The sequence below is a fragment of the Tachyglossus aculeatus genome, chromosome 7 (assembly GCF_015852505.1).
Source record: "Tachyglossus aculeatus isolate mTacAcu1 chromosome 7, mTacAcu1.pri, whole genome shotgun sequence".
Classification (NCBI taxonomy): Eukaryota; Metazoa; Chordata; class Mammalia; order Monotremata; family Tachyglossidae; genus Tachyglossus; species Tachyglossus aculeatus.
In genome coordinates this window covers 47,398,717-47,412,764 of record NC_052072.1, presented here as the reverse complement: position 1 = coordinate 47,412,764, position 14,048 = coordinate 47,398,717, and the positions used below count along the sequence as shown (strand labels likewise).

The window sequence follows — 14,048 nt, the reverse complement described above, 5'->3', positions numbered from 1 at the left end:
ATGGGTCTCCCCTCTGGTAACTGCAAGGACAGCAAGGATGGTTGGATGGTTTGGCAGTTGGAAAGCCTTTTCCGATACCACTAATAGGCAGTACTGAAATTCACGTGGCAAGACATCGCAGCACTCTGTGAAACTTGCAAAAAATCCAGGCCTCATTTTATTAATAATAATAATAATGGCATTTATTAAGCACTTACTATGCACAAATAACTGTTCTCAGCACTGGGGAGGTTACAAGGTGATCAGCTTGTCCCATGGGGGGGCTCACAGTCTTAATCCCCATTTTACAGATGAGGTAACTGAGGCCCAGAGAAGTTAAGTGACTTGCCCAAAGTCACACAGCTGGCAATTGGCGGAGCTGGGTTTTGAACCCATGACCTCTGACTCCAGAGCCCGTGCTCTTTCCACTAAGCCAAGCTGCTTCTCTATGGATGCATGAATGAATGAATGAATGAGTGAGTGAATGCATGAGTGAATGAATGAATGAATGAATGAATGGCTGGATGGATGGATGCATGAATGGATGGATGCACGAATGGATGGATGGATGGATGGATGGATGGATAGATGCATGAACCATTTTGACACCTGTCTACATGTTTTGTTTTGTTGTCTGTCTCCCCCTTCTAGACTGTGAGCCTGTTGTTGGGTAGGGATCGTCTCTATATGTTGCTAACTTGTACTTCCCAAGCGCTTAGTACAGTGCTCTGCACACAGTAAGCGCTCAATAAATACAATTGAATGAATGAATGAATGAATGAATGGATGGATGGATGGATGGATGGATGCATGAATGGATGGATGGATGGATGCATGAATGGATGGATGGATGGATGCATGAATGAATGAATGGATGGATGCATGAATGGATGGATGGATGCATGAATGAATGGATGGGTGAATGGGTGCATGCATGCATGCATGAATGAATGAATGATGGATGGATGGATGCATGCATGCATGCATGCATGAATGAACGAATGAATGATGGATGGATAGACGCATGAATGGATGGATGGATGCATGAATGAATGAATGCGTGTATGAAGGAATGAATGCATGCATACATCCATGACTGAATGACTGACTAACTGAATGAATGAATGAGTGACTGACTAACTGAATGAATGAATGAGTGACTGACTGAATGAATGAATGAGTGAGTGACTGACTGACTGAATGAATGAATGAGGGGCGGAGGCGGCCCAGCCTTCCAGCTTCCGGCGCGGCGGCCGAGGAGGGGACGGGGCCGGGGGGCGGGGTCTGCGGTGCGCCTGCGCGGGGACGGGGGGCGGGGCCTGCGACGCGCGCCTTTGTGTGCGCGCGCCTGCGCGGGGGCGGGGCCTGCGGCGCGCGCGCGTGTGTGCGCGTGTGCGTGTGTGTGTGCGCGCGCGTGCGCCTGCGCGGGTCCGGGGGCGCGGCCGCGGCGCGTGCCTCTGTGTGTGTGTGTGTGTGTGTGTGTGTGCGCGCGCGCGCGCGCGCCTGCGCAGAGCCGGGCCCGTGTGTGGGCCGGAGGAGGTGGTGGTCGGTGGTGGTGCCGCCGCCCGTGTCGCGAGGTCCGTGTCGCCCGGCGGGAGCGTCCAGCAGGGCGGGAGGAGGAGGAGGACGACGAGGAGGACGACGAGGAGGAGGACGAGGAGGAGGATGAAGCCGCCGCCGCCGCCGCCGGGCCGGGGGCCGTCGGCGCCGGGCGAGGCGCTGCTCCCTCCGCTGCTGCCCCTGCTGCTGTCCCTGCTGCCCCTGCTGCCCCTGCTGCTGCTGTCCCTGCCGGTCCCCAGCGGCGCCCAGGAGCCCCCTCACACAGGTCAGGCCTCCCCCGGACCCGGACCCACAAACCCTGTCCCTCCTGGAGCCCCATTCCCCCGCGACTCTGCTCCCCCTGGACCCCCATCCCTCTGTGGCCCCATCCTTCTGTCCCCCTATCCCTCTGTCCCCCTATTCCTCTATCCCCCATTCCTCTATCCCCCATTCCTCTGTCCCCCATCCCTCTGTCCCCCTATCCCTCTGTTCCGTCTGTCCCCCATCCCTCTGTTCCCCCATCCCCCTTCCCCCACCCCCCGTCCCCATCCCTCTGTCCCCCATCCCCCTGTATCCCCCATCCCCCTTGCCTCTGTCCCCCCGTCCCCCAGCTCCCCCCGTCCCCCCGTCCCCCATCTCTGTGTCCCCCATCCCTCTGTTCCCCCCGTCCCCCATCTCTCTGCCCCCCATCCCTCTGTTCCCCATTCCTCTGTTTCCTCTGCCCCCTATCCCCCGTGCCTCTGGCCCCCGTCTCCTCATCCCCCATCTCTCTGGCCCCCTATCCCTCTGTTCCCTCTGGCCCCCATCTCTCTGGCCCCCTATCCCTCTGTTCCCTCTGGCCCCCATCCCCCTGCCCCCCATCTCTCTGTCCCCCCATCCCTCTGTTCCCCATTCCTCTGTTTCCTCTGTCCCCTATCCCCCGTGCCTCTGGCCCCCGTCTCCCCATCCCCCATCTCTCTGGCCCCCCTATCCCTCTGTTCCCTCTGGCCCCCATCCCCCTGCCCCCCATCTCTCTGTCCCCCTATCCCTCTGTTCCCCATTCCTCTGTTTCCTCTGCCCCCTATCCCCCGTGCCTCTGGCCCCCGTCTCCCCATCCCCCATCTCTCTGGCCCCCTATCCCTCTGTTCCCTCTGGCCCCCATCCCCCTGCCCCCCCATCTCTCTGTCCCCCTATCCCTCTGTTCCCCATTCCTCTGTTTCCTCTGTCCCCTATCCCCCGTGCCTCTGGCCCCCGTCTCCCCATCCCCCATCTCTCTGGCCCCCTATCCCTCTGTTCCCTCTGGCCCCCATCCCCCTGCCCCCCATCTCTCTGTCCCCCACCCCTCTGTTCCCCATTCCTCTGTTTTCTCTGTCCCCTATCCCCCGTGCCTCTGGCCCCCGTCTCCCCATCCCCCATCTCTCTGGCCCCCTATCCCTCTGTTCCCTCTGTCCCCCATCCCCCTGCCCCCCATCTCTCTGTCCCCCACCCCTCTGTTCCCCATTCCTCTGTTTCCTCTGTCCCCTATCCCCCGTGCCTCTGGCCCCCCGTCTCCTCATCCCCCATCTCTCTGGCCCCCTATCCCTCTGTTCCCTCTGGCCCCCATCCCCCTGCCCCCCATCTCTCTGTCCCCCTATCCTTCTGTTCCCCATCCCTCTGTCCCCCATCTCCCTGTCCCTCATCCCCCTGTACCCCCATTCCTCTGCCCCCATCCCTCTGTCCCCTATCTCCCGTGCCTCTATCCCCCCATCCCCTGTCCCCCATCCCCTGTCCCCCATCCCCTGTCCCCCCATCCTTCTGCCCCCATCCCGATGCCCTCATCCCACTGCCCCTCATCCCCCCGTCCCCATCCCCCTGTCCTTATCCCCCCTGTCCCCCATGCCACTGCCCCCCTGCCCCCAACTCCCAGTCCAGGGTCCAGGGCCTTTCCCTTCCCTTCCCAGCCCAGCAGGGTCCGGCGCCCAGCACTCCACTTTTCCACAGGCACCCATCTTCCCCACCTTCCCCACCTTCTTCCTTTCGACACCCCATTCCATGACTGACTGATCTGTCCATCCATCCATCCATCCATCCATCCATCGATTGGGACGGAGCCATTCCAGCCCTGGGAGAGCTGGCCATCGCCTCCCATGGCCCAACACTTGTTGCATGCCGGCTGTTGCCTCTTTAAAGGTTGCCAGTGACAGACATCTGAGAACACACACATACACACACACCACACACACCACACACACCCCTCTCTGAGACCTGGAGAAACGGCATCCCGGCTCCGCCACCTGTCCTCCGCTGTGTGACCTTGGGCCGGTCACTTCACTTCTCTGAAGCAGCACGGCATAGCGGATAGAGCCTGGGACTCAAGAAGGCCTTGGGTTCTCATTCCGGCTCCACCACCTGTCTGCTGTGTGACCTTGGGCCAGTCACTTCACTTCTCTGGGCCTCAGTTCCCTCATCTTCAAAATGGGCATTAAGACTGAGCCCCATGCGGGACGGGGAATGTGACCAACCTGATTTCCTCACATCCACCCCAGTGCTTAGTAGAGTTCCTGGCACGTAGTAAGCACTTAACAAATGCCATCGTTATTACTGTTATTCTCTGGGCCTCAGTTCCCTCATCTGTAAAATGGGCATTAAGACCATGAGCTCCCTGTGGGACACAAACCGTGTCCAACCTGATTAGTTTGTGTCCACCCCAGCCCTTAGAATGGTCCTGGACATCCAACTTGTACTTCCCAAGCGCTTAGTACAATGCTCTGCACACAGTAAGTGCTCAGTAAATACTATCGAATGAATGAATGTAGCAAAAGCGCTCAATAAATGCCATTATTATTGTTACTATTGCTACTACCCCAGCCTGGCCTCTCTTACACTGGTGAGCCCTCTTTGCAACAGAGTAGTTATTCATTCTTTCCTCGATCCAATTACCAAGAGATTCATGAATGGGCGGGGGTTAGATCCGGAACAGATTTCTCTTTGGCGGTGTATTTTTCCTTTTATACATTTAATACATTTCCTTTTATACATTTAATCGGAGGAAACGGAGGCGTCCAGCCCTTCTGCCCCTTTGGCCAGAAAACCAAGATTTAGACCTAGCGAGGAGATTAGGTTGAAAAGGAAGTTGAATGTAGTTGGTAGATGGCTGAACAAAATAGTTCTCATTGCCCAAGAATGACTCTTGCACAAATGAAGTCATTCGCCGAGCATAAATAGGAAAGGATGAATTGCTATGGTTTATGAAACAAAAGCTAGGTGTAGAGTTTCCTGTTTAGCTGGGGCTCTGTTTAAGGTTTCATCTTCGGAGGAAAAACTGGCTAAAGCTAATACAGGAGAATGCAGTTATTTTTTTCATTTTCTTCAACCTTTAGCCTGTAAGATCTCTGAGGGCAAGGACTGGCATGCTAGTGTACTCTGCACCATATACACTACGGATTAAAAACCGTACTGAAGCTGCAATTTAATTTTTCTGTAGCCTTTTGCCCTGCATTAACGTAATAATGGCTTGTGAGATGGTTGTTAGCGGGCTCACTGCGCTTGCCATAGGTGAAGCGGTCTGCGTCTCTGGCGATCTGACGACTTCGTGTCATCTTTTCGTTCCATCACCACCCCTTTTCTTCCTTCCCTGTCACTGTCGCTTGTCATCCTAGCGGTGCAGTCCAGAGGAATTTCAGGTTCGTTGTTAAAACAACCCGAGATTTTATGTTAAAACCCATAAGGAGAATTCAGTGGGTGAAAGCTTATTTAATGTTAGATCCTTAGACTGTGAGCCCACTGTTGGGTAGGGACTGTCTCTATGTGTTGCCAATTTGTACTTCCCAAGAGCTTAGTACAGTGCTCTGCACATAGTAAGCGCTCAATAAATACGATTGATTGATCCTTAGGTTTGCATGGAGTCTTTTTATCAAAAGGAAAGGGTTCTAATCCAAAAGGGTCTAATGCCGACTCCCCCCCGCCTGTCTGCCTGTCTGCTGCGTGACCCTGGGCAAGTCACTTCATTTAATTGTGCCAGTTACTTCGTCTGTAAAGCGGCATTTAAGATTGGGAGCCCCCCAAGGGCCATGGACTGGTGTCCCATTTGATTAGCTTGCATCCCGTCCAGTACAGTGACAGCTCGGGTTTGGGAGCCAGAGGTCGTGGGTTCCGATCCCGGCCCCGCCACCTGTCAGCTGGGTGACTCTGGGCAAGTCGCTTCACTTCTCTGTGCCTCAGTTACCCCATCTGTCACATGGAGAAGCAGCGTGGCTCAGTGGAAAGAGCCTGGGCTTTGGAGTCAGAGGTCATGGGTTCAAATCCCAGCTCTGCCAATTGTCAGCTGTGTGACTTTGGCCAAGTCACTTCACTTCTCTGGGCCTCGGTTACCTCATCTGTAAAATGGGGATGAAGACTGTGAGCCCCCTGTGGGACAACCTGATCACCTTGTAACCTTCCCCAGCGCTTAGAACAGTGCTTTGCACTTAGTAAGTGCTTAATAAATGCTATTATCATGGGGATTAAGACCGTGAGCCTCAAGTGGGACAATCTGAAAACCTTGTATCTCCCCCAGCGCCGAAAACGGTGCTTGGCGCATAGTAAGTGCTTAACAAATACCATCGTTATTATTAGAGTACAGTGCCTGGCACATAGTAAGTGCTTAACACATGCCATTTTTTTTAAAGGCCGTCAATCAGTGGGTATTCGAGGACCAGCAGTGAATCATTCTGCGCACCTCATTTAATTTTTCGAAAAATCAGCCTGTGCAACTCGTACATCCTCCCAACCTAAGAAATGCATTCCGAAGGGACTAATTCCACATTCAAACACAATTCCTGTATTGCCGTTTGCTCACGTTGGTTGTCGGAGGGAGGTTGAGAATTACTTCGTAGGATTTATTCCTTTGTCCGCAGAGACGAATGAAGCGAATGTGAAATAGACTGTGAGCCCACCGTTGGGTAGGGACCGTCTCTATATGTTGCCAGCTTGTACTTCCCAAGCGCTTAGTACAGTGCCCTGCACACGGTAAGCGCTCAATAAATGCGATTGAATAGAGCTTGTGGATCTTTAGACACTGTTATGCTTTAGAGGTTAGGTGTGCTAAATTTAGCTGAACCCCAAATCTCAAGTTAACCGAAGGCATTGACTGCAAAATTCCTGGGCGAAGGAACTTTGTATAAGAGAATAGCAGAGCTCTCTTGTGGGGGACAGCGGGGGTTTGCTAGTGTTGTCTGGTTTTCCGGACATTTTTCTTTAAAGACTTTTAGGAGAGTGCTTTTTAATCTTTTTGCTTCTTCAGCATTCACTCAAAGTGCACCCTGATTCTTTACCGTTTGAAAATAGCAGTGCATCCACCAGAATGGAAAATGGAAATGGTACTTTGAGGGATGCAGCCAACTTTTGACTGGAAAGGCTAAGGGTAATGTGTCACATAACTACCGTGTCTCTACAGAAGGGACCCGATAGTTGTTTACTCAGCAAGGCCAACAATATTTGTGTAGCCGCTCCCTTATGGGAAGCATCCTTACATAATCACCTTCAACTTATCTCTTAATGATTAAGGACCATGAATTCAAGCAGTGACCTAGATCATTACTGAAAGGTAAACAATCTTGTTCTAAACGCATTCTGTTAGAACGAGACAGAAATAAAAAAGGACATGGAAAGCAAATAAACCCTTATTTATTAAGCATCACCATGTGCGTGAGTCTATGTGAGGAATAATAATAATAACAGTAATTGTGTTATTTGTCAAACGCTATGGGCCAGACTCTGTTCTAAGCTCTGGAATAGGTACAGGATAATCAGATCCCACACTTCCTCCCCCAAACCTCCTGCTTTTTCTGACTGTGCGACTTGAACCCGTGGATTTAAAGTATATTTTAGGCAGGTTCTTCTGTTCACTGACTTGGCAATTCCAGAGTCTCTCAGGGATGGGAGGATGCTAGACGGTGTTTTTAGAATTCTGATCACCGCGGGAGAACGTTGTTCTCATGGCCTGGGATTATCCCTAAGAATATCCAAAATTGCATTAAGATTTCCATGGCGTGGGATTATCCCTAAGACTATCCAAAATTGCATTAAGATTTCCCATTGTTATTTGCTGACTGCTTCAATTGGAGGAAAGGCAGCAGAAGCGGCATGGCCTAGTAGGTAGCGCACGGGTCTGGGATTCAGAAGGACCTGGGTTCTAATCCTGCTTCCTCCACTTGTCTGCTGTGTGACCTTGGCCAAGGCACTTCACTTTTCCAGGCCTCATTTCCCTCATCTGTAAAATGGGGATAAGACAGTAAACCCTATGAAAGACGGGGACTGTGTACAGCCTGAATAATTTATATCTACTCCACCGCTTAATATAGCGTTGAACAAATGCCATTTTATAAAGAAATGGAAAAAGTTAGAACCATGGATGGAAATTATTATAGTGTTCTATTAATGAATTAAAACCACATAGCTATTTTGGAGGGCTTTTGGAGCTTCCAAGCTAAGGAGTAAGCCTAGATCTACTCCAAATAGTAATTCCACACCTCGAGGCTATGAAGAGTTTGTGTGAGAGCCTCTCTTCTGTACTACTTTAGTGTTGTGGCCTGGCCTCTAGACTGTAAGCTCATTGTGGACAAGGAATGCGTCTAACAATTCTGTTATATCACCCTCTCCCAAACGCTTAGTAAAGTGCCCTGCGCCCAGCGCTCAATAGATACGATTGATTGATTGTGGCCAAACGTATTCTTCTTGGCCATGTTAGTTTTTCCATCCCTTTCTCTCGTCTTTGTTATAAGATTCAGCGTTCGCTGAAGGATCTGTAAATAACTCACGTTGGTGCCATTTTGACTTTTTCTGCAAAAATGGCTTCTAGATCAGCAAGAGTTTTCAAAAGATTTAATGCTTACATTATGTTAAAGGGAAAACTGATTTCCTCAGAAAATCTTAGCTGCTCGCTTTTGCTTTCCCGCTGAGTGATTTCTTTCAAAACTATCACGAGTGCAGTGAAAAGAAGAAAATGGGAACACCTGAACGCCATGGGATTTCGAAAATCAAAAGATTTGAATGAGAAGCAATGGGAAAGCTTGCTTGTAAGAAATACAGAGGTGTTTTAAGTAAGAGATCACGTGCTAAATGGAAGCTTCATGATAAGATTAGATGTAATGACTTCTCGTGAGCGAAAAATCTACTCCGGGTTTATCATTTTTAGAAGGGGGTGGGGCGAAAGCCATGAATAGAGGGTGGCAGTGTTCCTTATTTTTGAAGAAAGACAAAAGGGAATTATGCTTCCTAATCCACGGAAGGGATGAAGAGGAAACCGGAAAGGGACATTTTAGTTTAGAAAATGGCACGAATATTTTAATTGTAGTAGTCAACATTCGATTTTGAGAAAAACTTGCTGTTCTGGATGCAGATTACTAAGGGAGTGCTCTTGACTTTGACTTCCATTTGTTACATGGTATCTAAGTGCAGAATTGGAATTTTAATAGCTCTAGTGCAATGACTCATTTGATGTTGTAATCATTTAAGGATGTCATGCAAAAAAAAAAAAATCACCTGCCCTTTCTTTCTAATGACATAATGCCTCAGAAAGCCAAATACATTATCTGGGAAAGACATCAAAAGGAGAATGAAAAAGTCAGTCTCAGTCTTCCTCCTCCCGACATGACAAACTGTCCACAAAGGAATGTTGTGATCCCGGTGGTTGACGTAGGATTGAACAAAAGGGGGAGAAGTCGTTCTGGTTAGTTATTAGATGTGGGAGCCATCGGTCTGGTAGATGGAGATAGCTGGGATTTATATGCCTCAAGCTAACAGGAAATAATAATAATAACAATGATGGCATTTATGAAGCGCTTACTATGTGCAAAGCACTGTTCTAAGTGCTGGGGGAGATACAAGGCGATCGGGTTGTCCCACGGGGGGCTCACAGTCTTAATCCCCATTTTATAGATGAGGGAACTGAGGCCCAGAGAAGTGAAGTGACTTGCCCAAATTCACACAGCTGACAAGTGGCAGAGCTGGTATTTGAACCCATGACCTCCGACTCCAAAGCCCAGGCTCTTTCCACTGAAGGACATCAGAAACCGCAGTCTCTGATCACGAGCGTCTAGACTGTGAGCCCGTTAGGTAGGGATTTTTTCTATTTGTTGCTGAATTGTACTTTCCAAGTGCTTAGTACAGTGCTCTGCACATAGTAAGCGCTCAATAAATATGATTGATTGATTGATTGCTCTGCACACAATAAAACAGAACTGTTTTTGTACGCTCTATGATGTTTATTGACCCATCTCTCATTCACGTTTTTTTGTTGTGTCAGTTGTTACAAATGGACTGATTCTTCTTAGTGTCCTTTTTTATGTATCAGAGATTCACCAGATCAATTTGTCACTAATATTTCACCCTGATTGATTTCAAATAATACATATTGAGTTAGTTAATGCTCTTAGAGGATTGAATGAATGAACCAAAACATAAAAATGAATTCAAAATATGAAGGTATGTCGTAAACCCCTTCTGGTTAGGCATTTTTAGAGGAGAACTTCTCCAAGTGACTGAATCAGCTTTAGCTGGAATAAGGGGGGTGGCCTCTAATCTTTAAGATATATATAAGGTATAAGATAGAAGGTATTTAGCGGTATGTAAAGTAGGACACAAAGCCATGCCATTTCCTCAGACATGGACTTTGCTCATTTTTTTTTTTTCACTACGTCAGGTTGGTTTATCAGAGTGGCTAGGGCACAGGCCTGTGAGTCAAAAGGACCTGGGTTCTAATCCCAGCTCCACCATGTGTCTGCTGTGTGACCTTGGGCAAGTCACTTAACTTCTCTGGGCCTCAGTTACCTCATCTGGAAAATGGGGATTAAGATTGTGTGCCCCACGTGGGACAGGAGCTGTGTCCAACCCAATTACCTTGTATCTATCCCAGGGCTTGGTACAGTGCCTGGCGCATAGTAAGCGCTTCACAAACACCACGATCATCAGACTGACACGTTTCTGCCCCCGCTGTCGGAATATCAGGAATTATCGCCTGTCTAAATATTTTCTCCCATTCCCAGCAGCTCTTGACAAGATATGGAGCAAATGGAGCCCCGTAAGTGGAAGGTAGATTGGGGAAAGTTTCACCGAATCTGAAATTTTCTGATTCAGGGTCAGGGGCATGGCGTAGCAGTTAGAGCATGGCCCTGGGAATCAGACGGTCATGGGTTCTAATTCTGGCTCTGCCACTTGTCTGCTGTGTGACCATAGGCAAGTCACTTCTCTGTTCCTCAGTTGCATCATCTGTAAAATGGGGATTGGGACTGTGAGCCCCACGTGGGACAGGGACTATGTCCAACCCGATTTGCTTGTATCCACCCCAGCGCTTAGTACAGTGCCTGACACATAGTAAGCGCTTAACAAATACCATAGTTACTATTATTATTATTAGGGATAGATAGGTAGTGAAAATGTCAATCAATCAATCAATCATATTTATTGATACGATTATTATTATTATTTTAGACTGTGAGCCCACTGTTGGGTAGGGACTGTCTCTATGTGTTGCCAATTTGTACTTCCCAAGCGCTTAGTACAGTGCTCTGCACATAGTAAGCGCTCAATAAATACGATTGATGATGATGTCATTATTATGATCATTAGTTATGTCCCTCAATAATAATAATAATAATGATGGTGGTTTTAAGGGCTTACAGTCTGCCACACACTCAGCTAAGTTCTGGGGTAGATACAAATTCCTGTCCCACGTGGGGCTCGCTCTCTAACATGAACAGGCAAAATGCCACACACTTAGTACTATTTTCCTATATTGCTTCCGTGTGTCCTATTGTTGAAGGAGGAACTAAGGTCAATATGAGTCTTAATACTACTTTAAATGTTGTGCCCAGGTAAATAATAAGAGATTGATTTAACCGGTGCCTGGTTTCAAGAGATAAAATACGTTCCTTTTTTCTCTTGCTGATCCATAACTTTTGGACACCTACCCCCCGTTTCTCACTTTTCTCCACCTATAGCTGAAGATAAATCTGGCTAGCTACTGCATAAATGTAATTAACCTTGTGCTTTAAAGCAGGTACTTGAGTAAAGCGTAAAGATTGTATTTAATGTGATTCGAATGATCCTTTTTTGTTTATTGGTAGAGTCTTTGAAAATGAATGTGTACCTTCTAGTTGTAAAGTGACTATTCCATTAGTTACTTAAGTAGCCTGTAGGTCCCTTTCCTCAGCAGAGAGAAGAAACTCAATAGCACAGTAGCTAAGTGGCAAAGTTTTTTTGTAAAAATATGAGTCAGAAAGGTGCTGAAGAAAAAAATGGGGATTGTATTGGAAGTTGAGGGGGCATGTACTAGGAGTTGGAGTATTTTTATATGGCTGCAGTCAATCAGTCAATGGTGTCTGTTGAGCACCCACTGCGTGCGGAGCACTTCACTAAGCGCTTGGGTGAGTACAATACAACAGAATTAGTAGACACGTTCCCTGCCCAAAATGAGCTTACAGAGACACAGAAACATAAATAGCAGAATGCCAGTTAATTCATTTAAAAAGAAACACTCAAATGTTTTCTGGTTTGCTTCCAGTTCTTTGTCTTTAGCTGTACTTTTTAAAAATGTGACCATCAAAATGAGGAGGCAGAGGTGAATGTGTAGCAAAATACTATTTGAGAACCAGTTTGCTAGAAATGAAAAGCTCATAGTACTCCTTTGCATGTCTTAGTATTTCAAACTCAATGCGGTATATGAATGATTCTGATTTCTCTCTCTTGTTTTTCATAGCGTGTTCTCAAAACACAAACAAGAGCTGTGAGTTGTGTCTGAAGAATGTCTCCGTAAGTAACATTGAATTCCACGTGTGACTTTGGGCCCTTAAAATTGTTCATTCATTCAGTCATATTTATTGAGCACTTAGCTGTGTGCAGAGCACTGTACTAAGTGCCAGGGAGAGTCCAATACAATAAACACATTCCCTTGCAGAACACTGTACTAATTGCCTGGGAGAGTACAATACAACAATAAACAACACATTCCCTGCCCACAACGAGCTTACAGTTTAGAGGGATTTGGGCCAGTCATTCATAGACAACATCGATGTTCCTTTTGAGTTTGGGGTTTATATGAATATTTTTGCTATTAACCTTTCTCTCAAACAATCAATCCCCATTTCCATGAGTTAGTACACTTAAACTCTCTCCTTTTTTTTGTTTACATTTTTCTTGGTAGTAACCATCAGAGCTTTAAATAGGTATGTTGTATTCAAAGCTTTCAAATTCAACGTACTGTCTGAATACAGTAAATCCAAAATGAGTTATGCTGAAAATCAGAACAGTTTTCAGAAGAAAGTTACCCATAGGTGCAGTATGAGCTATAGCATTGCGTTCAATTTTTCAGCTTGGGGGTTATTTTCCTGACAATTGCCATGCTTTAAAAAAAAAAAAGCCTTGTGTTGGTTTTTTTTTTAAGAATCCACTCTTTGACTGACACCCCATGCATTTCTTCAAAAATCACTGAGCAACCTATCCAGATCGTTTCACATTTACGAAAGAAAAGTCTTTAATTCCCTAACCAGGTTGTAACCAAAAGGTGTAGTGAAATGAATGTTGTAGGAGACTGGACTATATTTGTGTTTGACATGCCCTGAGGGTTTATTATAATGTATTTTGGCAAAGCATCTTTTCCCGTTAGAGACTCCCTTGTTCCTCAGTTTTTTAGTGGGGAACTATTATGACTAAATAACTAATAGAGCATATGCCAAAGCGAAAACTTCTTGCTCAGTTATGTGAGTATGTCCCAGATGATAGAAAAAGGCTTCAATTTGTAATGGTAACAGCCCAAAGAAGAGGTAACATGAAGCTTTAGTTCCTGCCCATATCCTTTCTAGTAGTCAGTGCTTTGTTAATTGTTCAAACTTCCTGAACGATTTACTCTTTAAAACCATTCATTCAATTGTATTTATTGAGTGCTTACTGTGTGCAGAGCACTGTACTAAGCTCTTGGGAAGTACAAGCCGACAACATATAGAGAAGGTCCCTACCCAACAACGGGCTCACAGTCTTATCAAGCCAGGTGCTCAGTCTTATGAATGTTTGAGCCTTTAACTTCATTGCCCGTTGTTGGAAGAATTGGAAAATTGAAGCAAGGAAATGTCTGTCTGATGTCTTGCTATTTGGCATTCATTGTGTTAAAAAAAAAAAAGAGCTGTTCAGTGTTTCAAAGAGCACCAAGGTATAGTTAATGAGGCCATTTCACAAAACATTCATCTTTGTGCCTTTAATCTGATTAGGTAGTTTCTCCTTCTCTTCATTGATGATTATAAAACCTTCCTTTGACTAGCATGTCCTCTTCTAAAGAATGATCATTCTTTTTTATCTACTGGAGAGTACATATTCTTTTGTGTAGCAGTCTTGTATTTATTCTGGACCCGCCTCACTTGTCAAGAACATACACGTCACAGAAGAAAGGAGGAGATGGGGAGATGAGAGCCCTGAAGGGGGGAGTGCCGGTCTGTCCCCCACAGCTCCCCTTTCAAAATAAAAAAATTGAGGAGTCAGTAGTTTTCCTAAACATGTGCTTTCACTATGGCATTTTGGATAAAATGCAGTGACATAATTAGGGA

At 47.0% G+C, this 14,048-nt stretch overlaps 1 protein-coding gene across 1 annotated transcript in view; it reads left to right on the top strand.

Annotated features, from left to right (window-relative positions):
- The window catches only part of LOC119930470 (PTTG1 interacting protein), a 36,656-nt gene continuing 22,608 nt past the window's right edge, over window positions 1–14,048 (top strand). Inside the window, exons 1-3 of the mRNA XM_038748797.1 lie at window positions 1–48; window positions 1,696–1,804; window positions 12,212–12,264. Of these exons, the coding sequence (XP_038604725.1) occupies window positions 1–48; window positions 1,696–1,804; window positions 12,212–12,264 (210 nt within the window). The remainder of the gene's footprint in view (window positions 49–1,695; window positions 1,805–12,211; window positions 12,265–14,048) is intronic.